The 27793-nt window shown below is 41.1% G+C and overlaps 1 protein-coding gene across 1 annotated transcript; it reads left to right on the top strand.

The window, feature by feature from the left end:
- ABHD3 (abhydrolase domain containing 3, phospholipase) lies at nt 1-26319 on the top strand. The gene is made up of 9 exons (XM_051610321.1): nt 1-303; nt 1880-2043; nt 4545-4727; nt 6435-6480; nt 9352-9464; nt 14756-14929; nt 15589-15637; nt 16226-16391; nt 24198-26319. The coding sequence occupies exons 1-9, from the start codon at nt 157-159 to the stop codon at nt 24374-24376; spliced, it is 1221 nt and encodes a 406-aa protein (XP_051466281.1). The 5' UTR covers nt 1-156; the 3' UTR covers nt 24377-26319.
- The last annotated feature ends 1474 nt before the right edge of the window (nt 26320-27793 follow it).

Raw genomic sequence — 27793 nt, 5'->3', positions numbered from 1 at the left:
GGCGGCGCTGCAGCGCGGAGCGGTCCGCGGGCAGCGGCGGCTCCTCCCTCTCCTCCTCCCTCCCTCCCTCCCTCCCTCCCTCCGCGCCGGGGTGGGCTCGGCCGCGGCAGCCGGGCTGCGCTGCCCTGCCCCGCCGTGCCCTGCCCGGCCAGCGCCATGGACTGGCAGGTGCTGACCAGGGAGCTCTCCCTCTACCTGGAGAGCCAAGTCCGCGTAGGGCTCTTCGGCTCCGGCGTGGGCTTGTCCCTGGTGCTGGGCTTCGGCGTCGCCTACGCCTGCTACTACCTCAGCAGCATCGCCAAGGTGAGCGGGAGGGCGGTGGGGGCGGGCGAGGGGCCGGGCTCCGCAGGTGTCCCGGCCAAGGGGTGACCGTCCCGCGAAGGTCACCTCCGCCCGCCCCCCCGGGAGGGAGGCGAGGGCTGCGGCTGGGCAGGGCGCTGCGCCTGCCCCGTCCTCACCCCCCCCCGGCCTTCCTCCGGGGGTGCCGCGCCCGGCGGGCTCAGACCCCCCCTCGCCCCGCACAGACACGTCTCGGCCGCCGCTTCGTGCAGCCCCCCCTGCCCCGGCTGCCTGGGCTTTCGGGCCGCCGGTGACGGGCTGAGGCGTTTCCTTCTCGGGAAGCGGCCTTTCCTCCTCGGGCCCCCCCCCCCAGCCCCCGAAGGAGCGCCCGTCTGGCCGTGCCCGGCCCGGGAGGGGAAGGGCTCTGACCTCGGGCGGCCCCGAAGTGCCGCTGTACCCTGGAGGGGGGCAGAGCTTGGTATGGGGAGATGGCTCGGAAAGGGAGGGCAGGAGCCCTCGCTCCACGACAAAGACCCGAGCTCTTTGGTTTAGGAACAGGGCAGGTGGTAAAATAGTTTGCTGCCCTTGTGCCTGCCTTCGGCCCCTTCGGTGATCAGCTTTGGAGCTGCTATCGCAGTGTTTTATTCGGGGGGGGGGGGGGGGTAGTGGTTTCACAGATAAGTGAGGCATTCTCAAATCACTTGGATACAGTGAGCCTGACCTGATCTAAAGTGGCCCCGCGGTGAGAGCACCTCGTTGAATGCTTAATTGACTGAAAATACGCATATTAAAAGGATTGTGACTGTTGAAGGTGTGCGCGTTGCCACAGCCTTTCACAGAAACACTTGAGAACATAGCCTTCCTCTTCATCGAGAAGAGAGTACTTGATTTTGGTCAGCGAAGAAAGATGTGGGGTCAGGTGGATGTACGTATCACTGCTGCTATGTGTAATTGTTTTCTTCAAAGCATCTACTATCGTGCTATTACTGTCTGCATGTTGGAGAGTCAGTGTAAAAGAGGAGTGTAAGAAATGTGGTTGCTAGAACGTGAGTTGTTTGGTATGCAGGGATTTCCCTGTTAATTGGTAGACAAATGGAAGCTGTAAGAAAAAACCTCTGTATGCAGAGTGTTTGTTGTTAGAGCTGAGTGACCAGTGCAGATGTGCACCATAATATGAGATGGGAAGAGGAGTGTCCTGCCAAATTAAAATAGGTATTGCAGGTGCAGTCAGAGTACAGGGATTAAGAGTCATTTCTGTGTGGTGCAAGAAAACTGCATCTTTCTCCCCGACTGTGAGACAGTGTGGTTTTGATTCCCCAGTGAGAGGCAGGATGCTGGTAAAAGCTGAGCTAGAACAGCATGTTATTAGAAGTAGGTAAGGAATCTATAATGTTTAGTGGGTTTCACTTTTCAGTTGGGCGTTTTGGCACTTCGTTTGGTTTTTGTTTACTTGTCTCTTTACAGTGAAAGGACAAAACATTGCAAATTTTTGTATGAAGAAAATCTGTTTACTGAAAGAGGATTTAAACAAGGTTTCTTTATTTATTTGTTAGTTTGTTTTATGTGAATGCCCATGCCTGACTGTAGTCTCTCTCCTTAGAAACCCCGGCTGGTGGCCAGCAATGACCGTTTCTGCCGCTTTCTGGAGGAGTATTGCCCTGTTGTGACAGAAACTTACTATCCCACAATTTGGTGCTGGGAAGGTCGGGTGCAGACACTCCTGCGTCCCTTTATCACCTCTAGACCCCAAGTACAGTACAGGAAGTAAGTGCCTTTCTTCTGGAAAGTGATTGATGTGGTAGCCAGCAGATACCTTCCTCTGTCACAGCTACTGTCATTGCTCAAGCTTGTGCCCATTTTTTTTTTGTTATGTCTTTACAACTCTGTCATAAGCTTGGAACTGTCTCTATCCTGGATTTTGAGATGCAGTAGGTTAAAAAGGTCAAGGTTTCCACATGGCCTCATTTTAGCTCCAAGAGTTTTGGAGCACTGAAGAATTGGTGACAATATAGGAGCTGATGTGGTTATATGTTCACAGGATCACAAAATGGTTGAGGTCAGTAAGGACCTCTGGAAGTTGCCTGGTCAAATCCCTCTGCTCAAGCAGGGCCACCTAGAGCCAGTTGCTCCAGACTGTGTCCAGACAGCTTTTGAATAGCTCTAAGGATGGCAACTCCATAACCTTCCTGGGCAACCTGTGCCTATTCTTGGTCACCCTCACAGTGAAAAGTGTTTCCTAATGTTCAGAGGGAACCTCCCGTGTTTCAGTTTGGGCCCATTGCTTTTGATCCTGTCACTGGGCGTCACTGAAAAGAGCCTGGCCCCATCCTCTCTGTAGTCTCCGTTTAGGTATTTATATGAATTAGTAAGATCCCTGAGCTGTCTCTTCTCCAGGCTGAGCAATCCCAGCTCTCTCAGCCTTTCCTCACAGGGGAGGTGCTCCAATCCATTATCTTTGTGACCTGTTGCTGGACTCTCTGCAGTATGTCCATGTCTCCCTTGTACCAGGAAGCTCAGAACTGGACCCAGTACTCTGAATATGGCCTCGTCAGTACTGAGTAGAAGGGAAGGATGACCTCCCTTGACCTGCTGGTAACACTCCCCATAATGCAGCCTAGGAGGCTGTTTGCCTTCTTTCCTGCAAGGGCGCATCTCTGGCTCATGTTCAGCATGGTGTCCACCAAGACCCACACGTTCTTTTCTGCCAAACTGCTTCCTAGACAGTCAGTTCCTACCCTGTATTGGCAGGCTGTGCCTTCCTAGGTACAGGACTTCGCACTTCCTGTCGCTAAACTTAATGAAGTTCCTGTCAACCCATTTCTCCAGTCTGCTAAGGTCTCTCTGGATGGCAGCACAGTCACCTGGTGTATCAAATATTCTGGTGTTCAAATGCCATCCTTTTGCAAGGGCCATGCAGTCACTGTATCTGTCCATTGAGCCCATGTGTTCTACCTTGACCATAGCATGGCCACGTTCAGTCTTGTTTCAAGTATGTAAAACTTCTGGGATTTTCACAGTAACTTTTATCTGTGGGTTTTATGTTGTTTTCTTTGATGCCTAAATTCTAAGAGGGAAAAAACTTATATTAATTGTTTGTCCTCAGCTGATCTCTCCCACACAGAAATGAGCCTTAGTCTGGCACATGAGGCATTTGGCACAAGACCTAAGGAGAAGTACTTTTATGCGCCGGAACCTGGATGCAGCACAAGTTGTTTCAGCTCTGTTTGCATGGTAGAATAGATTTAGCATTTAGCAGCTTCCCTTAGTTTTAGTAACTAGGAAACATTTCAGTGGTATGGCCATGTCCATTTTTTTTAGCCCCTCTTGTATACTCTCTTATTTCAAGGTTTGTGAGGGAAGAAACGTAGTTCCATGGGGCAATGCTTATTTTGCACCATTTGAGATTGTGTTGGCAGTACACACCAGCATTGCATCTACTTCTCATTACTGAAAAAGGGCAAAGCTGAGCTAATGAATCCAACAAGGCTGACAAGCTTTAAAATCTGGAGTAGGTGCTATCAGGACTTTCAAATGAAAAATCAAATGCAAGGTAGGCTTACATTTTGGTAGTTCCTATACCAGCTCTCTTGTACAATGTCTTCATTGCCAGAGAAGAGGGAAGATGCTGTATGTTTCTAAAAAAAGACTGAAATCTTGTAATGGTGTAATGCATGCTTAGCTTCTTGGGATATTATCATGTTTGTTGCATTCTTAAGATACATAGTTTAAGAGTGCATTTTAGTAAAGTTTGTGGAGATAGAGGGTGAAAGATACAGTAGTATGTGTCTGTTTTTGCATGTTTTAAACATATCAAAGTGCCATCCATTATGCATGCTGCTTCTTTGGATAAAGAGGGAAAAAATGTGATAAATTTTTAATGCATTGCCCAGTGTGCTATCAAAAGCTTCTCAGATGATCCAAAGGAAACCTGCAATACACAAGCCTATATAAAATAGAAGGCAATGCCAAAAATCACATTAGTTACAAGCTTCCAGTACATCAGGAACAATTCAAGAAGGCCAGTCCCTCCATTAACTGTAAATGGGAATTACTCTGCAAAGTGACTGTGCTCATTCATGCCAGCTGGAGGTGTGACTCTTTCTGAATGGTAAACATGCAAACATTGAGTTGGGTGGCACTTTGGGTATTAAAACATAATAAAAAATGCAGAATTCCTACATGGTAATTTGCATGCTGTAAGCACTCTTGATAGTATGTGTGTATTTTAAAATCTAATCAGTGTTCTCTTTAAATGTGCCTTTCAGTGAGCTTATTAAAACAGCAGATGGAGGACAGATTTCACTGGATTGGTTTGATAATAACGACAGCTTATATTATCCGGATGCCAGCACAAGACCCACTGTCCTGTTGTTGCCTGGACTAACGGGAACGAGCAAGGAATCCTACATTCTTCATATGATCCATCAAAGTGAAACGTTGGGATATAGGTGCTGTTGCATTTAATTGCTAGTATTTCACTTCTTCTAGTAAGATCAAATATAAGAATGTATAAGATGCCTTTTTAAGGCAAATGAGATCTAAAGACATTAGTTCGTGTAAGAAAGTATCATTAGTAATAACAGTAGTAGAGTTGGTGTAACAGGCAGTGCATTTGGAAGGGCAGTTTTAGTATCTTCAGACGTGCCCCAGAGATTGTAGAGGAATTGAGCTAAGTCTGCATAGGCCTGTGCTGCTGCTGCTTTAATTCTAGTATCACTGTTTGTGTTACCTTTACACTTTCTAGAGAAGGGGTTTGTGTTCAGCTCCAAGAAGACTCATGTGGATGGGTTGCTGGCGGCAGACCTCAGAAGAGGTCAGCTTCTGGATGCTAAAATTGCTTATTCAGCAGCCTCAAATCCTTGAGAGCAGAAAGGGGTGCTAGACTGCTCTTACTTGTGGTGAAGAAAGAGGCTTGTCACCTCTTAATTGTTACTGCTTAATTTACTTTTGTTATTAAGCCTTTTGGTCAGAGTTGGGTAAAATAAGTGGATTAGTCGATGAGTAGATTCCTTTATGTAATCATATTGCTGCTGCTGTGCATTAAAATAAACTGTCATTGTTCCAGGATCTGTATTTGGAATATTACATTCTGTCTTTGCAGATTGGCTTCTGATACTGACTATAATAAGTTCTTCAAATATGTATATATGAGCTTTTATCCACATGTCTGGGCATCTTTTCTCTCTTTGGAGGTTTGGTAACTGGTGTACTAAAATTACGAAAGTAAAGTAACACTATGAGGGTTCAAAGTACTTTTAAAATCACTTTAAAACTTAATAGTAAAAAATTATCAGAGGAGGAAAGCTCTCAAATCAGTAACATCTTACTAATAATTTTTTAAGTGTTCCTAAAATAAATACCTGCATTTGATTGCCTGAGAAAAGAAGGTATAGCATGAAAAAGGTGAGCCTTAGATCAGATTTCAACAGAATGCTATATTTTTTTCATTAAACAGCAACATTTGAGAAAAAGACTGAAATAAGTAATTTTTCATGCCTTTACCCCATCTAAAATATGTATATATCCTTTAACACAATTATTACAGTGAGAATAGTAGAAGAGTAACAGAAAAGCAAGATTTATTAAGAAAGCATAGATCCTTAAATCAAGGTAACTCTGCTAGAAAACTCGGACACTCCCACCAGCACAGAGAGAAGATAAACTTCTGCTATAGCAGCCAAAAAAACCCAACAAAACCAAACAAACAAATCCTCCCATCCCCAAGAACCTGCAACTTAGATGTAGCTGTTCATTATAGTTTTTATTTGGCTCATTTCTTGCTATGTAGCATCAGAGGATGTCTACATACGGAACTCTTGATGTTCTCTTTCAGAGCTCTGCTTTAGGCTTAGCCCTACTTGGGCAGAGCTTATGGCTCCATATTTGGCCAGCTCAGACTGCAGGCAGAACAAGGTACACGTAGCACCCTGAGGTAAATCTGACCTGGACTGGCAAATCACAGAGCTCATATAGAGTCCCACTAACTCAGTGAGATCCATTTTGGTTCACAGGTTCTTCCACACAGGTCAGAGCTGAACGTATTCATAGAACTGGCTTGTTTTTCTTTATGCGTTTTCAGTTTCGTTTGTGTTTCAGTTACCTTTTTCAGTGAAATGAACTATGTGTGTAATTGAATTTACTTTCTCAATTTTTAGATGCGTGGTTTTTAACAATCGGGGAATTGCTGGTGAGGAACTTTTGGTAAGGATGACTATTAAGATAAATGTCTATAAGCAGCATATATGGAATCATACATGTCTACTTCTACAGCTGGATTTAAATGAGATAAACTCACAGCATATGTTGAAAATGCAAAAAAGGAAATCTAGTCATCTAGTAGATCAATAACATGCCAATATTCCCCTTTTACTTTAAAACTCTGAGGCCAACTGGTCAACACAATTTTTTGATGAACATTTCATTTTAGGAAATAATGTAAATTATTGACATCTGTTACATGAAATGAACAAACCTTACACTTTTCTTTCTAAAAATACTGCAGCATCTAAAATGCGTATATACAAGACATTCTGTTCAATCAGTGCAATTTTCTCCCACTCTTAACATGCAAATCCAAATATAAGCAATAGTAATTACTTTCCCAGTTGCCAACATGAGGTTAAAATAGATTTTGATGTAGTTAAGAAGTTGTGCCATTAAAATTTATCCGTATTATGTGTTAGTGAATTAATGAACCAGATTTATATGGATAGCCATATCCTAAAAGTTAAATGTGTTCTGGTATTTTTCTCAGCAATTGACACAAACTCAGCTACGAAAGGCATTTTTTGTCTTTGGGACAGTCATATCTTGTTCACTTAGAAATAGCTGGCAGTTCCACAAATGAACAAGTCTTGAAGCTAAATGTTTTTTGTAGCTAGGGACAAGGCATGATGAAATATTGCTGAATAAGCTTTGTTTCTTCATATGTGTTTTGTTGATAGTTCTGCAGCTGGAATTAATGTGCATAATACTCAGTATTGTTTAGCATTTTTTAATTCCCTGGTTTCAAACTTTAAAAAGCTCAGAATGTTTTCCCATAATCAGATAAAACACTTCAATGCAAATATTGCCATGTTAAGAGTAGTTTTCTGCATACTTTTGGAGATGGATCTACAAAGCAGTTTTGTGACACACAAAGTCCTTATTGATACATTTCTGAATCAGTAAGATAAAAGATCTCTTGTTGGGAGATATTGTGTGTATTTTACTGTAATCGGATTTACATCTTTAAGCTTTATACAATCTTACTGTGAAACAAACCAGCTGAAATGATCACATTTTCTGGAAAGGGGTTTCTATATTTTAATATAAAATCCCTAGTTAATGAGTTTGAAGCGTAGTTAAGCACCACAGCAGAAATCAGTCATGCAAGTAGTTATTTTTCTAGTTTCTTTAAATACAGATTCAAATTTACACCAAATAATAGCTCTTAAAGAATCAGTTGTAAAATGCTGTTCTTTTTTGTTATTGAAAGTTACTGTGACTTATTATCGTGGAATAACAGTAGATAGACAGTAAAGTGTCAGGAATTAACAAATTAAAATTCAAGGAATCTCTCTAGTTTTATAAACTTTTAAACAAATACACTTTCGCTTAGAATACATTAGACCCTAGTTAACAAAAATAATTTATTTTTCCTTGTAAACTTGACAATTTAAAATAAAACACATTCACACTGTTTTTAATTAGTAGCATGTAAAACAGTGAAGAGTGACTCATGTGGTTGAGAACTGGAAAAGCAACATAAATAGAAATTAAAAACATCTTCAGTTTTAATTATTCAGCTTTAAGTTTTCTTTCCTTTTTAAAAAATCTTTGACTTACACATTTGAATGTTCTTGTTAAATGTATTTTAAGTAATTAATTTCATCTAATTAAACTTGTTAAAATTCCCCACAAATATCCAGGGTGTTTAATCAAAAGCAATTTAAAAAACATGCTTAAAATACATTGTTGCTTTAGGCAACAAATAAGTTCAGTTAACTCTTAATTAAGTGCTTTATATCCAGTCTTAATGTTTATACTGAATTTTGGCAGGTCTGCCACTACCTATCATAGAATCATAGAATGGTTTGGGTTGGAAGGGACCTTAAGGATCATCTAGTTCCACCCCCACTCCATGGGCAGGTACACCTCCCACTAGACCAGGTTGCTCAAAGACCCATCCAACCTGACCTTGGTAGTTAAGTCAAGGTCACTAATATGTTAGTAGCCACTTTATAGTTAAAAATACCCTACTGCTGTAGAAGAAATCTAGAGAAGACCATCAGAAAAAACATGTTTTACTGTGATTCTTCCTGTACCCAAAAGGACTTAACCTCCCATACAGTGCTCCAGATTATGGCCTGTAGCACTTGTCTGTGCAGGTGAGGCTCAAAAGCTGTGCTTATCCTTCAAAAGCAAGGAAGGGATTACCCAAATATCAGAGATGGCGGTGGAAGTCATTCCATGTCTCAGGTCAAGAGCTGAAGAGACACTAATGGCAGATACACAAGGGATGACGTGTGTTTCCTTGCTTTAGTTAATAAAATATTTTAGTAGAGTAGGTAAACAGCACTGGTGAATTTATTTAATTTATTTGCTTGTAACGTGTGTAGCCTTTAAACGTTTGCTATGTTTCAAATGCTGGCTGGCAGAACTTGAAATCTGGTATTTTCCTATGCATTTGAATGTGGGTGAAGATGGTAAAATTGTCATTATAACTTTATTTTCTGTAAATTGCAGCCTTTATGATATGTTTCCATTTCCTCAGGGTATTTTAAAAATATCTGTGCCTGTCTAGCTCTGATCTTGTTCTATTTAGTTTAGCTCATTGCTCTGTGTTCAGATTTTGTCTAATGACCTGGTGCAGATACTGAAGATATTTGTCATGTGTCTTATTCTGTAATGATAACAAGTGTAACTCCTTCCTCCACATCCTTCTGAAACGCTCTGGGTTTATATTTGCCATTTGCGGCTTCGCGATAAACGCTACATTTATATCGTTACATAAATGATCCGCTGCTCAGTTTGCTCTGCCCTTAAAGGGTGACACAAAACGTGATGATGCCTTTTTCTGACTCCTTACAGACCCCAAGGACTTACTGTGCAGCTAACACGGAGGACTTGGAGGCCGTTATCCACCATGTCCACAGCCTGCACCCCTCGGCTCCGTTCCTGGCAGCCGGCGTTTCTATGGGAGGGTAAGGTATTGCCTAACACGAGCTTCAGCTTCACTTAGATCGTAAGATAGTAAGACTGTTGGGTCCTGATGGTAAATTACTACTCTGCAATACTTTTATTAGTCACCGATTTGTTCTGTCTGGCTCAGCAGCAAGCAGTAGTATTGTTGTTGAAACCAGTATGGCTTGATATAGCATGTGGTGTTAAGACTTGCTGTGTCCTGGCTTCTCTCCAGAAAGGACAACTAGCACAGACAATGGTAGCGCAGTTGCTTGGAAAAATCACTGCTGGAATCTAGGAGAAATGTTCAGACAGCCTCTTTAAGGAAATTCACAGGAAAGGATAACTTCCATTAGAAATGCTGCAGACACAGCAGTAACTTCCTGAGACTTCCCTTCTTTCTTTCGAGGTCCCTTCCAACCCCTAAGATTCTATGATTCTATGATTCTGAGAAATTGTAAGGAAGGTGGGAAGAAGGTGGAAGGTGCCTTGTATATTGACATTAATCTACTAACAACTTGTAGGAGCTCTGGGATAAATACAGGTTTATTCAAGCAATATAGTTATTGATAATAAAATCAATAATTAACTTGGAAGCCTTTTAAATCAGGCCAGTCTTTTTCCATTTGTCATGCTGGGATTTTCACATGTCTTCAGGATGAAGGCATGAATCTCTCCAGTATGTCAGTGCCTATCTTGCTGGGAAGCCCAAAATTGGGTACAGTACTCCAGATACAATCTCCTAAGTGTCAAATACAGGGAAATAATTTCCCTAGACCTGCTTGTTTTACTGTTATTAACAGAGCACAGCATGTTCTTGTTTGTATTCATTGCTGCAAGGGTGCATTGCTGAGTCCTGTTCTGTTTGCCCAGGTCTTTTTCAGCTGCTCTCTATGCAGTTATCAGTCTGTCCTAGGTACAGGACTTTGCGTTTGCCTTTGAGTTTCATGAGATTTCTGGCAGCCCATTTCTCCTGTTGAGATCCCTCCAAATGGCAGCCCTGTCTTCCATTTCACCAGCCACTCCCCACAATTTGACCTGCAAGCTTACTAAGGGTGTGTTCCATCTCATCATTCAGTTAATGAAGACATTACAGAGCATGGGTCCCAGTATTGACCCCTGAGGAACACTGCTAGTATCTGGTCCAGCCACTCCAGTTGGACTTCCAAGTTCCTGATGACAACTCTCTTGAGTCTAGGCTGACTCACATTGCAGGTCACCTATTCAAACCATGTTTCTCCAGTTTGGCTACATGGAATACTGTCAAAAGCCTTGCTAAAGTAAAAATAAGCAACATCCAGTCCTTTTCCCTAATCAGCAAAAGCAGTCAGCTCATCATAGAAAGCAATACAGTTGCTCAGGAATGTTTTGTTCTTGGTAAATTCATGCTGGCTGTTAACAGTCACCTTCTTTACCTTTACATGCTTTACCTTTAAATGGCTTCCAGAGAATATTTCCAAAGTTCTGAGGTTAGTCTGACCAGCCTGTGTTTCCTTTCCCTTGCCATTCTTGTAGGTGGTTGCTTTTTTCCCAGGTATTGCTTTTTCACAGTTGCTGTAACCTTTCAAAAGCCATAGAGAGCAGTCTCATAATGACATTGGCTCTCTCCATCTGGAGCTTTGGTGCACTTCACCTGGTCCCATTGACATGTCTTATGTCCAGTTTGCATAACTGGGTCCTAACTTGATCTTCCTCTGCCATGAGTAATAAATACTTCATTCTCTCATACTCTGCCACTAGACACAGAATCCTGGGAGGCCTAAGAACAGACCTCAGCAGGGAAGACAGGGAGCCTCAGCCTTTTACAAATCCTTTGTCACTATGTTCCCTGCTCTGTTGAATAGTGGTCCCAGGAGAGAAGAATGGCTAGTCAGCCTAACCTCAGTTCTTTGGGAAGATCCGATGGAAGTGAATTCCAAGGATATGAAGGATAAGAAGGTGACTGGATTCACCAAGGGCAAAGCATGCCTGAGCAATCCGATTGCCTTCTATGATGAGATGACTGGCTTCACTGATGAGGGGAAAGGAGTGGATCTTGTTTGTACGGAGCCTTTCTTAGTACCAGTGTACTTACAGAAGCCTTTCTTGTTGCAGGAGCCCTTTTCTTGCCCTGCATATCCCTTGCTAGCTCCAACTCCAGCTGAGCTTTACCTTTTCTAACTGCATCCCTGCATGCTTGGGCAATGTCTACCCTTCTGCCTTCAGGGTACTTCCTTCTTGAACTCAAGCAGGAGTCTTTTGTTCCTCTCTGTGGTCTTCTGGCACTTTTGCTCTACTTCCTGCACATCAGAACGTACCACACTTGTGCTTTATGTTCAGTGATCCTTAAGGTCAAACAGTTCTCCAAGACCCCGTTGCCCATCAGGGCCATCTTACATGGGATCCTGCCAAGCAGATCTCTGACCAAACTAAAAGCAACTCTTTTAAAGTCCAGTATTGTTAATTCTACTGCTTGCCTTCCCCACTCTCTTTTGATCTTAAAAATCGCCATCAGATAATCTCAGTGGCCAAGGCTGCTCTGCACCTATCCCTGATGGGTTCTTCCTTACATGTGAGTAGCAGATCCATAGACTGTTGCCTCTGTTTGGGTCATCAATCATGTATTGAAAGATTGTCCTCTATACTTTACAGAAATCTCATCTGCTTGTGCTCTGCTGTGGTGTTGTTGCAATTCATGTTGGGATGGTTACAGTTCCCTGTGCCCAGTGATTATAAAGCTTCTTTTAGCTGTGTGAAGTCTTGGACTCTCTAATTCCTCCTCTTGATCAAGGGTCCATAGCAGACATGCACCATGATATCCTTTGTTGACCCCCTATCTAATTTTGACCTGATAGCTCTGAATTAGCTTGTAATCTGCACCAGGGAAAAGTTCTGTGCATTTAAATGGCGTCTTTGTCTAAGTTGCAAACCCTCCTCCTTGCCTTCAAGGCCAGTCGTTCATGAAGAGTCTATTTGCATCCCTCATACCATAGTCTTGTCTACACTGTGTTTGTGCTTGTTCTGGCACATGAGATGGGCCACAGTTGTGTTGCTTTCTCAGGGAAGTGTGAGGAGACTCCCCCACTATGCTGTCCCTTGAGTACTGCCAGGCCTTCACTTCTCTGCAGGCTTTGTACTCCATCCCTTGACAAACCTGGTATAAAACTCTTCTTCACAAGATCAGCAAGCCTGTTGGCTCTTATCTCACTTGGCATGCTCTTTCCCTAGCTTATACTTTTTTTGCATGCAAAACATGAAGTAACATGATGTGTTGCAAAAACTTGTTTCATTGGAAGTGGTGAAAAACAAGGAGCATCTGCACTAGAGGCTTGTTTCAATGATGAGATACAGATTTAAAGCACAGTAGTTCTCCAAGGCTGTCTTCATGCATGGTGCACCATTACACCAGAACTCAGAGAGCCAGGGTGTAGCAGATGAAGCACCAGCTTTTCAGGGCTGAAGGCGCAGTAGAAACTAGCTGTTCTGCTACTGGTGCAAAAGGCCAGTTTGGCCCTTAGTGTCATTTCTGTCCTAGTTTTGGTATAGTGCCTAGTGGCAAAGTCTGTTAGTATGGCACGGGGGATCTGGTTTTGTTCCTGGCTTTTACTTCATCAACACCACTGGGTGGTTTTAGGCAAAATGTTCTGCCTTCCTCCTCCAATGTTTTTTTTGGAGGAGAGCCACAAAGAGAAAGCATATGCTGAATTTTACAGAAAACTGTAAGAGTCCCTAGTCAGTCACATGGGGACTGTTTCCATGCTTCAAAATTAATTGGAACATTTGCATGTTTAGAATTAAGCAGCAGTAGAAATCCTACGAGGGGCATAATGTGAAAAACATCCACTTTTCTTAATCTTACAATAGTTTTTATTATCTCTTCCTTTTCAAATTTTTCTGCATAGCTATTTCATCTATATAGGACACATTTGTCCAATTAAGAAGAAAAATAAACTGTCACTTCACAAAGGTGTAAATGTAAATTAAAGTCCACTTGTTCTACTGATCTCCACTATGTCTTATTTTGGAAAGGGACTTTGTTTTCTAACATAAAGATTCCTAAACCTTCCCTCTACCTCATATCTTCTCTGAATTCTGTTAGAGAATTGGCTCCTTCTATTACTGCAACATTTTTTTAAACTATTTTATGGCTCAGTGTTCTTAGAGCACTGGTGATTCAGTTTCCTCCTTTTCTGTGGTGAGAGGGAACATATGTTACTTACCTCCTGTATGTGCCACAGGTGACTTTCCTCATTTCATTCAACTGTGTGAGCTGATGGCAGGAGCCCACTCCCAAGTGCTGTTTGCTATTCTTTTCCTGCTGGTTCCTACCAAAGACTGGTTTCCTTTTTGTACTGCTGTCCTATCACCTGTTAAGGTAATGCACAGGGATAATGTCTCTGTGATGGTAGGCTGCTTCATTACGTCTTTGCTAGAAGTTGCTTTCTGCTGAAGTATGGTAGATGAAGCCAAGGCACAGTGTACTGGTGGCCCAGGGAGCTATATTAAGTAGTAGAACTTGTAATGCTTTGAGTTAAAGGCTTGGTATTGAAATGCTGATTGTAAACTTTGGGGCCTCAGGCAGTAAAATAACTACACTTTTCTGATAGTATTTTTTCTTTATTCTCTTACTGCTATTTTTTCTCCACTTGAAGGCTTAGGTACTGGTGAACTCTCCCCATTTCAACTCAACTATACATCAGCAATAGCGACTGTATATTGCAATTGGTCAGAAAGGCAAGACATAAGCCATTTATTTGGCTCATAATGTTGTTTCATTAGTTTTATTAATTATCTAACACATTCTTTACAAACTTGGTGTTAAAGAGCAGCTGTGTTCTCTCATACGTGCGAGGTGGGGTAAAGGCATTACCTTCAACTCAAAAGACAGCTTCATGGTGAGGCAGGTATGCCAGGGATGTCTTGCTTTTGTCAGATTCATCAGAGCAGGAAGACCAAGAGTGTGTAAAGTGGTAAAACTTACTAACAACTTTGAAAGACCTGTTCCATGAGTAAGATACATTTATTTGAACTTTTCTTCCCTTCTAGTGATCTAAATATGATTAGTACGTATCTACCTATTTCTAAATGCACTCCTACCCGCATCCTACACAGTGCACTTAGTTCCTCTCTGACAGCAGAGAAAGAAAGCAAACTTCATGAGTCATATGTTGATCACAGTGACTGCCTTTTAGAAGTATGAGGCACAACTGTAGAGCTGGCAAAATAAACTACTAAAAAGCAAACAAAAAGGTGGCTGATTGTTGTATTTGCTTTAAATTGAAGCAAACAGTTTGATAGTATATATGTTTCTGTTTTTCATTTCTGTTTGTAGGATGCTTCTTTTAAATTACCTGGGCAAAACTGGCAGAGACACCCCTTTAATAGCAGCTGCAATTTTCTCTGCGGGTTGGAATGTTTTTGAATCTGTAGAATCTCTGGAGAAGCCACTAAACTGGCTTCTTTTCAACTATTACTTGACTACTTGTCTACAATCCTCTATCAGCAGGTGAGTTGCCTTATAAACTATTTAGCAAGGTGGAAGGATGTTAGCATGAGATCTACAGCAGGTATAATATTGGCAAAATGAACACTTCACATAGTTGTTCTGTGTGCATTCTTCTGTAAATTTTGAAATCAAAAGCATCTTTGCAAGAAAGAAGATCATCGGTGTGACTAAATTTCTCCACTCCTCAAGACCAATTCCTCTCCTCAGCACAAGAGGACACTAATTTATAGATTAAGTGAATGGATTTTTTAATTTTTTACACATTCAGATATTTCCTTTGAGTATATATGTATATAAACTAATTCTTTTCAGCCAATCTCAACTGCAAAAGCATGGGAGGGACTAGTTCATTCTTTGCTTTGAAAAATTAGGGTGTATTTTGTGTTCCCAAATACGTAATTCTCTTTTATTCTTTTATCTTTGGCATCTTTCTCATGGCTTATGCAGATTTTTACTATGTTGCTGCATGTGCCTGCATATGAATGAACAATTCTGCTGTTGGATTTCAGGCACGGAACTGAATTTTTAATAGGACAGAATATTAAATCCAAGCATGTTCTTGTTAGCAAGCTATTTCTATAATTGTATCTATAAAGCAGAGGATTCCTACATCTGTTTATATAACAAAAACAAACCCTCCAATTTTTCTCTCTTTTTAGGCATAGACAAATGTTGGAGAAATTATTTGATATGGATCTTGTGATGAAGGTATGTGAAAATCACAGAATATTAGGGGTTTGAAGGGACCTCTGAAGATCATAGAGTCCAAACCCCTACCAGAGCAGGACCAAAAACCACACACAGCTGGAGCAGATGACTCAGAAAGGCATCCAGACAAGTCTTGAAAGTCTCCAGAGAAAGAGACTCCACAACCTCTCTGGGGAGCCTGTTCCAGTGCTCTGTAACCCTCACAGTTAAGAAGTTCTTCCTCATGTTGAGGTGGAACTTCCTGTGCTCGAGTTTGAATCCATTGCCCCCCATCCTATCACAGGGCACAAGTGAAAAGAGCTTGTCCCTGCCTTCTTGATGCTCAGCCCTCATGTATTTATAGACATTAATTAGATTCCCCCTCAGTCTTCTCCTCTCTATACTGGAAAGCCCCAGGTCTCTCAGCCTTTCCTCATAAGGCAGGTGTTCCAGTCTCTTAATCATCCTTAATCATAATGTTAATCAGTAGCTTAGAATTAAAGACTAAAATCAGGTATCACATCCAAATCAGAAAATGTTACTTCTGCTTTAGCTGGGTGCTGTTTTCCAAATGCTGACATGGTTGCCTATTTGAATTCTGCTCTTCAGGCTAGAACTGTTAGAGAATTTGATAAGCAGTTCACCTCAGTCATGTTTGGCTACCGTACAATTGACGATTACTATGAAGATGCCAGCCCGTGTCGCAAGCTGAAGTCGGTAGGAATTCCAGTGTTGTGTCTAAACTCTGTGGATGATGTTTTCTCACCAGGTCACGGTAAGTCTAGGCTTTTAAAAATATTTTTATCTGTCTGTGGAATTATTAATAAAAATGATATCGTGTGGAGGTGTATTTAAATGTTACTTGTATATAAAAAAAAACCTTGTCCGTATCAAAACCTCCAGGGATGAATCAGTCTTGCAATTTACTTCAAGTGTAAGATGCATAAAACAGCTGATAATGGAGAGATCTGATATAGTACAGAATGCAGAAGCAGGTGGGGTGGCAATTGTCAGCCCTTAGTAGACACTTTACAGTCAAAAGAAAGAAATATGCAGATTTAGGGTGAGAGTTATCTCACTGTAAGGATGATAGCAGATATGTTGCCCTCCCAGAAGCACCTATTTCTGTTCACCAAGTATGAAGAGAGCCTATAATGAGGAACTTGGATACAGATTCCTGGATTGTAGGCATTCAGAGTTCAATGAAACTGAAAAAGAGTATTTTTTTTACTGCCATTTTTCAATCCACTCCCTATAAAGAATGTCTGGGAGTTGCTTGTCTTTCAGATTACTGGAAATCCTCAGCTGCTGTTGCTTATGGTCTCACTGCCACATCCAGTGTCTAAAATTAAAAGTAAGAAAAATGTTAGCGTGTAGGCTAAATTCTAGGATGAGGAAAGTGATACAGACAAGGTGAGCTACTAGAAGGAAGCATGCTGAAATTAATAAGAATCTAACCAGAAGGTGAAGCAGACAAGGGAAAACAGAGTTTTTAGCCATTCTTCACATTTTCTGCAGAACACCTTATCATTACAAACATTCTTTGCTATTGATCTGAAGATCAAAAGCCTGTTGCTGACTGTCTTAAAAAGATACGATTGTTTCTGTGGTCTGTGTATTGGTTAGAGTGTCTGAGTAAAGAGGGAGAATAAAAGTGGAAAACTACTATCATGATCAGCTGGTTGAGGGGAGTCTTCAGCAGTGAATACTTTATTTATCATTATTTATTTAAAGATACATGAAGTTCATACACTGCACTTATTTCAGGGATGTTTTCTTCTGTCACTGCAAGTCAAGATTCTTGTAGAATCAGTCACGGAACCAAAGTGAGTAGGCAAACAGATTAGAACAACAAATGGAAGAATGAAGGAATTGGAAGAGACTCTTATGTTTGTGTGTACTGTTTGTGCGTAGATGTACAACACACAGAGAAAGATACACACACGTATATTACTATTTATAGTTCTAAGACCTGTTAGAGACAGATGGGACACCAAGAGAAAAGGACCACTCCAATAAAGTGCACTAGAAAAAGTCTGATTCCTTCCTCTCTTGAGCAACCATCATCCATGCTAAGCATGAACAATATTAAGAGGTGACAGCCACCTAATACAAAGGAAAAAATGGTGACTCTGGATTAGCCATACTACCTATCCCTTACATTGGCCAAAACAAAGGCTTTAAAACAGTAAGATCTGGGAAAACATAGCAATACTTCTGCAGAATTCCACATCCACCTTCAGCAATTTGCAACCTGGGGACTTTCTAAGCCAGATTGACTCCCTTTGTATTTACTGTCTTCTGTGGGATTTTTGCCCAGTTGCTGTTCCTGTTATAAGCATATAATGTCCTCAAAATGAGAATGGATGGGGTCATGACCCTAAAATCTGTGTCCAAATATGAAATCTTGGTGGTGATTCTGAAGGTAATTTTTTATGGGTGACCCCAAGCATGACTTTCCTGGGTGATCTGCTGTGCTTCTGCAATTAAGTATCTTAGAGAGGGAACAGTAGCTTCACCTCTGTGTTTAGTTCTAGCTCAGTTTGTGGTTTATGTTCCTAAGTGAAGTAGTTCACTGTGGCAGGAGTAAGCTAGACAGTTAGCACAAGTAACAACAGCAGTAAACCAGACAGCATCTCTGTCCCTGTAGGATGCGTTAACCTTTTTCAGCCTGTCACCACTGGGACTGGGACCTTTGTTAGCTAGATTAAAGGCAGTGCAGATCCTACATCCCTTTGTCTCTTCATTTTAGAATGTAACCTCCAGCTTTTAAGAGCCAACCATTGACTCTGACCCCATGAAATTCAATCTGAACACAAGAAAGCACTTATTTACTGTGAGGGTGTTCAAATACTGGCATAAAGAGGTTGTGGGGTCTCCATCTATGGAGATACACAAAACATGATTGGATACAGTCCTGGGCAGCCTGCTCTGGATGACCCTGCCTGAGTAGAGGAGTTGGACTAGATGTTCTCAAGAGGTCTCTTACAGCCTCAACATTTCTGGGATTGTGTTGCTTGACGAGCCAAAATATTGAGTCCCCTAGAGTAGAGCTGTAGCAAATCTCTCCTCCTTTGGAGCTGGTTTGTTTTTAAAAGAAACCCAACCCTTGGTAAACAGTGGATTATAGGAGTTGTTTCTTTTGTAAGATTAAGTGTGAAACCTAATGTTAGAATGTCTTAGAAGTCTTGCAGTGTAGAGAGGGGTGAGGTAGAACTCCACCAGAAACCTGAATCAAGATGTATTAGAGCCTGTTGCAAAGACTGTCAGTCATCTCTTAGACTCTGACCCTAGCCAGCTTTTGTCTGTGAAAATATTGGGGTGGTTAGGCATTTGTTTATTCTTAGTTCACAGAGTTACTGCTGTTGACTGTGAGAAGTTTACCTTAGAAAGGGCCATCAGGACAATGTTGATTTTCAGCTAATGACACGACTTTGTTATGTGTATATATCCTTGGCACCTTTCTTGTTTGTACTGTGCATCCTCAATGTGAGAAGTTGTGCTGGCAGGAGATACAGGGCACCCTGACTGGCAGCCTAGAAGTTGTCTGCTGCCATCAGCTACTGGAGTTCATTCATCCTGACACTTCTGTGGGCTGTTTTATGTTAGCAAACATAAAGGGCTGGTGTTACTCTGGGAGGTGGCTTTATTCTGGCAACTAGCTTGTTTTTTCTGATTAAAAGTTTGTGGACATATGTAAGCCTGTGGCAACCAGAGGCAGTTTCCACTCACAGCTGTCTGATGGATTCAAAGCCACAACATTTATTCTAATCCAGACCCCAGTCTTTTATTGAAATTGGGGACTGGTTATTTTATGCCTCATCTCTCCCAGTAATACCTACCAGCCTTTAATGTACCTTCCACCTCTGTTGTAGATAGCTGTAGTTTCCGACAGCTGGGAAACAGGCCTAGAAAACTCATTAGGGAGAAAGCTGTGCCAGAATTCCTTTGTGTTTATATATCCTTTATAAAACCAGCCACATCTCTCTTCCTATAACAGAGCCTGAGGGATACAAACGCAAGTCTGCTTTGTCATTACACAGTATGGACCTAAAGACACTTTACTTAAAAAGAAGATGCTGTCTCTGTTGCCTCTTTCTACCTGATCATTTCTCCTCATATAACTTTTTGGTACACTTTGTACTTCGCAGCAATTATTTTTTAATATATTGTGAAAGTGTGCCCTTTGTTCTCAATAGAGTATTATGAAGAAACAATTCATTTTCAGTCTTTCCTTAATGTTGCTGTTTAAAGTTCATAGAGCTTGGCAGCTAATGGATCTGTAGTTTCAATTCTGGAATGCAGTTCTCATATTGCATAATACTAACAAATTAAAACACATGCTTTTTTCATTGCATGACACTTCTCTCACCATAACTAATTTAAATGAGTCATTGCTTCAGGAAATACGTAATATAACCAAGTCAAGCCCTTTTATTTTGTAAGTGTGGAAAATAAATCAAGAAGATGGAAAGATAGCATTCATTATCAGTGTCACATTTAACTTTTCATCTGAAGTGGCATTTTTCTCCTCAGAGGCTTTAAGCAGCGTATTAAGTGTCTGACTTAAATTTCACTAGACTAATGCTTAGTTTATTGCCACTGGTGAGTGTTGTGCCCAAGCTGAAAGCCTGCCCTTGAAGCTAAGTACCATGCCAACTCTCTCCTGAGCCAGTGTGCCAAGTAAGTGTTTCTCTCAAGCCCAGTTACACTTTTTATTGAACTCTGAACTTTTTCTGTCCCTCTGAATCCAAACTTATGAGTAATTGCTCTTAGGTGTTATTTTGCATCCTATTTGTGAACAGCACAGTTGAATGAAGCTGTCTGGGGAGACCAAATGGCCAAGGAACGGCCAGACAGATAACAAGTAGGGTGTAAAGGTCTAAGAAACAGGGAGAAATCAACCAAACAATGGAACAGAAAGTCTGACAGTAGTGACTTATTTAAGGCAACAGTGCTTCACATGTGCACATGCACATACATATTTACATTGTGGTTCTGTGATCACAAATAACAGGTCTGTGTCTACTGAATCAAACAGTACAGATTTTGGTCTGTTCAAACATTAAGTTTGTAACAAGGTTACATGTGGGCAAAAATGAACAGTAGTATCTTTTGTCATGCCACTCTCTATCCTAGAGTGCATCACATCCAGTGCTCCATTCATGTGCCCTTTACAGTGCAAAATTTGCTCTGTTGCGTTGTGGGTTTATTTGTGGATGGCTAACAGACCCTAGAAACAGCTTTGAGAAAAATACTACACCACTGCCAAGCCTAATTTGCATTTTGGCACTGGAGAGCAACACAGCATTTTAAATTGTCTCCTGAGAAGCTGCAGAGCAAGAAACTCCACTGGGAAGGAATGATACAAATGGTGACCCAACTGTATCCAGACTGACTATGCCAAGGGCAGGCTCTTCTGTTGGCCACAGGGGAGCTAAGAGCAGAGCTACCAGCAGGTCTGACTTGGCACTTGCTAAAAATCCTCACTGCAGATGGAAGCAAATGACTGCATATTCAGCACTGTGCTGCAGCTTGTGGTAAGAGCAATGATCTGTGGCATAATTCTGCTGTCTGTTAGTTATAATAGGGAGAACTTCAGGATGGGGAAGATGACTTCCGTGAAGACCTATGTGTGGCTCGCACCTTACCTGGCACAGAAGATAACCAGCATCCTAGTGCTGGTAGGCTTGTAGGACAGAGCTGCTGTAGCTGTTTGGAGGCAGGCAGCACGTAGCACCTACTACAGTATTTCCAGTCAGTTTGGGAATGAAAAATTCACTACCACCAAACTTACTGTGGAGGTATCATTATGCTGGCAACCTCTGAATGACAGGTGTGCAGACATGACAGCAAGCCTTGCCTGTAAGGGCTTTGCCAGCTGAGTTGGCACAGCAGAGGAGACGCTTATTGTCATCTCCCTTCCACACCCCCAGCAAAGCAGTTTCTCATCAGGAAAGGATAATTCTCTCTATGCTTTGACACTAGTCAGACAACAACCATCAACTTTTTCAAAATTTTAGCTAGAGAAGAATATGTTCAGGTCAGTACGCAGCTGATCCTGAATCCATTAGGATCAATAGAGTTCTTATGTTACCTCTGTTTTTTGGAGATCAAGTCTGTCTCTCCTCGCACACTCTTCCCCATACCCTTGCATATAATCCTATCAATTAGTCCCCACCGTGATCAGGGAAACAGCTGCAGAACAACCATGGAAAGTGTGTTTCATTGTCTGAAGCTGGAGTGGGGGACTTGGGCTTGAGTCTGATCCCCAGTTCTTTATCAGCCTTCTGTTTAACATGGCCTACATGCTACTAGAGGGAAGAGGAGCAGATGGCTTGGTACAGATAAGTGGGCAAATTCCCATGCAGTTGGCAGAAGCTCACATGAATCATAGCTACTGTCTTGTACACTGCATTGTGTTCATCCACAGAATCCAAGGGAGGCAGAGCTGAAACTGTTGGGCACATTAATTTGGGCAGAACTCCAGACAAGTGCTTGCTGAGTCTGGAGTCTGAAAATGATGCATGTGTTGGATTGCAAGAAATAGCACATTGTTTTCTGCATCTCTTGTTTTCAGCCTCTGCTATTTCCCAGTCAAGGCTGGCAGGCCCTAGGCTTTTATGTCATTAGCTTTTTTTTTTTTTCAGTCTTGCCTCAGCATACTTTAAAAGGCCCAGATACTGCATATAGTATTTTCAATTTTCCAGCTGAAGAAGAGTCAAGGAGAGACAGCGAAGAGCATGTTTTTTTTCACCTAGTAAAGAATCAAAATGCTGGAATTACTAAATGCTGGAATCTATAAAGTACTTAGATGCATGCAACTTTGAAAGGAGGGAGAGAGTGAGAGAAATTAAATAGCACTGAATAGCAAAGAATTTCACGTACTCTGCAAGAGAATCCCATTGCTGTCTGGAGCTCAGTCTGTGCTCTATTCAGGGCACAGTCCATTACCTTATGTTATGGGCAGGAACCTTAGAACACAGCATTCATAAAAGACACTAACCCTGCCATTAATATGGTTATTTTAGCATCTATGCTGAGGCCCTGGAGTGGAACAGAGCATATTGTTCAAGACACTGCAAGGAAGGGCCTCTGAGGCTCAGACTGCTCCCCTGACTCCACAGGTCCAGTACTTCTGCCCTGATCTATTTTAAGTTGTGCATCTGTTCACCACAGTCATTGCATTTGAGATCTCCTGTGACATTCTCTGGCTGTGGGTCCTTCTTTGGCCAAGGAACAGGTGCTGTGCTGTTTCTCTAGTTGCTGAAAGTGAAGCCAGATCTGCACCTGAAGCACACAGCAGCGACCCTGCCAGCACCCAAATGCAAGTCGGGAACTTGGGTAGTGATAGGCAGGCATAATGGCTATTCAGGGATAACTTGAGATAGCAAAAGTATAAAGTGGTTAAGGAATACAGACTTCTGGAAATAGAAGTGAATGGTGGGTATCTCTGCAAGAAGTTCAGTCAGAAAGGGGTGGGGGTTCAGTTGTCCACATCCAAGTGAACCTGATTAAAAACCTCCCTTCAAAAATACTTTTAAATGAAGTGGCAATAGAAATCCTGGAAATTACTTGCTGCGTTGTGTTGCAGTGCTGAGGCATTTTTATTTTAGCAGCTTATGACCTAGAATTAGGAATTTTTTCTTGTGGAATCATACCTGTTTTTAGATGATGCAGTGACATTCATGCTACTCCCTTCTGTCTCGACAAAGCATGTCTTCTTTTGCTATTGTTTTTTCCGTCAATCCTGAGTAGTCAAAAAATATGTATGAATTGTATTTGTTTCCCTTCCATTAAGTTTATCATTTGAAACCTGGAACTCTAAAAGGCATTCTTAATGGAAATTTATTGAGATTTCTGCTTGTTTAGGAGTAAATAATTATTACATCAAAAGCACAAACACCACAATGCGTTATGGAATGGAATGTTGCTCCAATATTGTGTCAACCAGATCATATGATAATAGTGTCATATCCCACCACGCTAAAATACCATTCATAAAGTCTTATGCATGTCAGGTTGTGCTAACTGAACTACCCAGGTGATAGCATTGATTAAGCCCCACATCTCTGCATATTCAAATAAGATGCACTGCAGTCTCCATTTCTGCCCATTTCGAGATCAGCACGTGCCTCAGGTGCAGTTCATGGATGACTTTCAGCTAACTATAGGCTGTCAGTGAGTCTCCTACAAAAAGAATGGGATTCACAATTAAGGTCCAAGTTCCTTGGTATTCCCAAAGTTGAACATTGCAACACAGGTTAACAACTACAGGCATGATTGTCCTTTCACTTCCACTATTTATACCAAAATGTAAATATGCATTAACATGGGTGCTGTTCCATCAGTGGGACTGAAAGAGAGATGAAGTCCAGTGATTTCTGGTAAGGTGAGTTAATGATGAAGGGAGAAAGGCTTCTAATACAGCTATGGTTCTACATCCTGCAGTCCATTAAAGCAAACGTTAATATTGTGCATATTTATTCCTGTACAATATGAGAACCATTTAAGAGAAATTATCCAGAGGCTGGCATTTCATAGAACAGTAAAGACATTTTTTCTTCTACCCTCTTTATAGCGATACCGGTGGAAACTGCCAAACAAAATGCGAACGTTGCTTTGGTTCTGACTTCGTGTGGAGGCCATATTGGTTTTCTGGAAGGCATATGGCCAAGGAAGTGCACTTACATGGACAGAGTCTTCAAGCAGTTTGTGCAAGCGATGTTTGAGCATGGAAACAAAATCTTCAGCATGTAGCTTTGGACCAGGATTACAGCACAATGGCACATTCTGACAAGGGCAGTTAAGCTTAATGCACAGATTTTAACTCCTGTTAAGCCAGCAAGTGGATAAAGTCCATTACTACATGCAAAAATATTTTTTGCCTAAGATTTTGTAGCAAGAAACTAAATATTATGTTGTCACTTTTGTATTTATTTTTAATATGCCTTACTAAGAATGACCTTAAATGAAACTGCATTCTGCATACATCAAATTGCACTTAACCAAAACCATCAAGTAAACAGAATATAATTCCTCAGGATTCTAATTTAAACCAGTATATATTTAGGAGACTTAATTTAGATGGCTTTTAATATAGAATGGCAAAACTCAAAATAGCATATATTACCCTGTCACACATAAGTTGGCCCATTCTTCAGGGCACTGCTGGTCAAAAATCTTACAATACAAAAACAAAAGGAGGAGGGAACACAGAGAAGCACTGCGTCTTCAATTAAGTCAAAATTTCAGCATGTTATTCCATAGCACTGGATTGATACCTGCTTCTGCTGTTCTATCCTGAGAGTAGTCAGATTTAGGGCTAGTTATTGTTTTTTAAACTATGTCAATGCCATACTTGTCTTACATGATTATTTTTTAAACAGCTAATTTTATAGTGTTTACATATAACCAAAATATTTCTTTAAAACAGTACTGTAATAACTTATGTAATTAAAAGACATCTTGCATTTCAAAGTTCATGTAAAGCTGGGTGTTGCCATATATGTAATACATACTTCATATAACTGATAGAATAATTAAGTTTATCTGTTGTGTTTATTTTACCCTGCAAGCACTTTTCAGTTTTAAAGAATAAACATTAGAACATCAGGAAATTATTATATAATCTGCTTTAAATTAAAAAAAGAAAATAAAATAAAAAATCAGAACCGTTTGTGTCTGCTATTGTTTCAGATAATTTCTAAAAAGATGTACCAAACTCTTTAAAGAAAGCTGGGAGCTGGGGTGGGTGGTGAACCCAAGTCTCTCTGGTTTGTTAATTTGATCCTTTGTCAGCACTTGAGCAATAGGTTGTCAAATCATTGAAGCCTTTGCAAGTGATTTCTGCCCTAGGACTTACATGTCTGTGAGTCTGACCAAGGCATCACTGTTCTCCTCAGCCCTGAAATGGAGTGAGAGCCAATGTGAGATCCTTGAGGAAAAAGGACAGTTGGACAGAATTTATTTTGAAACTGCTGGGAAGCCCTAATTTAGGACATACCAAAATTTTTAGAAAGGCTTTTAAGCAGCTTCTGTGGAGCTGCCACCTTGTGCTGATCACTGATTTAGGCCCAGCTACACAAGATAAGGCAGGAAAGATGCCTTTGCATTTTTATTTTTATCTTTCAAGCAGGGTCAGCACAAGAAAAAAATGCAGATAAAAAAGCAAGTCAGGTCTTTTGTCTCAAGCACTACGTGAACAGTCCTCTTGCAAGGCATGTTTCCTAGTAACAGCAAAGGAAGAACAAAAATACTTTTTGTCCTTAGAAAAAGAAATTGGGATATGCCATATGAAAGCTAGCTTTGTAAGATGGAAGTTTAAATAAAAAACTAGTAAATGCTTTCAAATTGTGGATTCTCAGACAAGCATTGGCTCTTGCCCAAATAATAAAATCTAACTTACTTTTCTCTCATAAGGAAAATGAGAAAAGTGACTTGCAAAAGCAAAACATAATGTTGTGCATGTTACTACTGGAAGTCAGCATATTAGTAGGGTGCCTTATTCTCACATTAATTTCCAGTTTTAATGTTCATACAAAACCAATAAGCAATAAACATTGTATTAAGCGTTACATTTTTTTAATTGTTTGGGTACAGTACTGTTCAACGCTCAGCATCAAATATTAATAAATGTAAAACTACTTAAATTAAAAGCACTCCTTACTGTTTAAATAAAAGTAACATGATTAATGGCAGAATTTCTGTCTCTTCGCAATTATTTCATTCAGATCTGATCCCATATACAAATCCCACTGAGACATTTCTCTTTAAAGCTACATCTAGCAAATATCTATAAAGTTCAGACTTTTTCCTCCAAATATGGAGTGTTTTTCCTTACATTCTATTAGGGAAAATGCATTCTTCAAAGCACAGTGTGCAAAGTGGCAACAATCAATTTTTACTATGGATATTATCAAGCTTTACCAGTCAGATTTTATAAAACACTTGAGGTAGACAACTCAGTTCTTTCAGGGAACACACAAGCTAGCAAACAAGTTGAATGCACTTCTTGCCGTTATCTTTGTACCTTGTAGACAGAGTTTCACCAGTCAGCCAAAATACAGACTCCAGAATTCAATTCAACTCTATTTAATGTGAATTCATAGTGCCTTTATTTGGCTTTTCACGTGATCTTATGTATTTAGACAGCAACGGGGATATGAAATGTTGACGGTAGGAGAAAATAATTAGTTATCAATGTAGTCATTACTGGAAAGATGGAGTATAATGAAAATTAAATTCCAAATCACAAAGCTCGCAGACACCTTTTAACTTTCTTCCTAGTTCAGAATCACATAGTAGTCAGAGCAGTCCTCCAGAGATTGTCCAGGCCCCTTATCAAAGCAGTATATATTACATATGTGCTTCAGAACATTAACTTATTCTCTGTTCATTCTTGGAGTCAATGAAAGTTACTGTTCTTTTTATGTGAGACCTCCAGTCACCCAGGAACCACCTGTGATCTCAGCCTCAGGCCATAAGCATAGTTGTCTCCATCCTCTCCCTCTCCTGGCAGTCCTTTTGGGATGCAAAGGAAGCTTTGTTCAAGGGCTTACACCAGTTCCAGCAAGTTTGGGTCCTGAGGACTGGTCCCTCACATCCTGTGCAAATGGCATTAAGTATCAAGGTTCAGTAACACACCATTGCATAGTGTGACCATTCCAAGGACGAGACTATTACAAAGATTGGAAAGGGACTCAATTTTCAAGAGTTACTCTCCAGATGTGGCTTAGGAAGCTTCTCCTTGCCTCCTCCCTGCTGCAAGTTGCTTTTTCCTGAGATCTAGTAGTCAACTCTTTCATTCCTTGCCCCCTGCCCTTTCCCTGTAATTGTCTGCACCTCTGTGCACCACTCACATACATACAAAGCCACTGTCTGGCCTGGCCCCAAAGCTCTGCAAACCAGCTGCCAGCCTTCCCTCCAGATGTAGCTGTCTACTGTCCCTTCTATCCCTGCTCCACTCATCCCCCTCCCCCAAAAAAAATCTCACATTCAACATGCAAGAAAAATTGACAAGTACCAGCCCAGTTTTTTTCCTGCCTCCCTGCAAAAACACCAAAATGAACAAAACAAAAAACCTTAATCTGACTCCCTGCCCATTTTCATCACAGCCCCTCTGCTTTCTTAGATAGATCCCCTGTAAAGCTCCTTAACTCTAGGCAGTCTGGGCAC

This window comes from Apus apus, chromosome 2, assembly GCF_020740795.1.
Source record: "Apus apus isolate bApuApu2 chromosome 2, bApuApu2.pri.cur, whole genome shotgun sequence".
Lineage (NCBI taxonomy): Eukaryota > Metazoa > Chordata > Aves > Apodiformes > Apodidae > Apus > Apus apus.
Note: the sequence above shows the minus strand (reverse complement) of the source record. Positions and strands in the feature narration are given on the sequence as shown.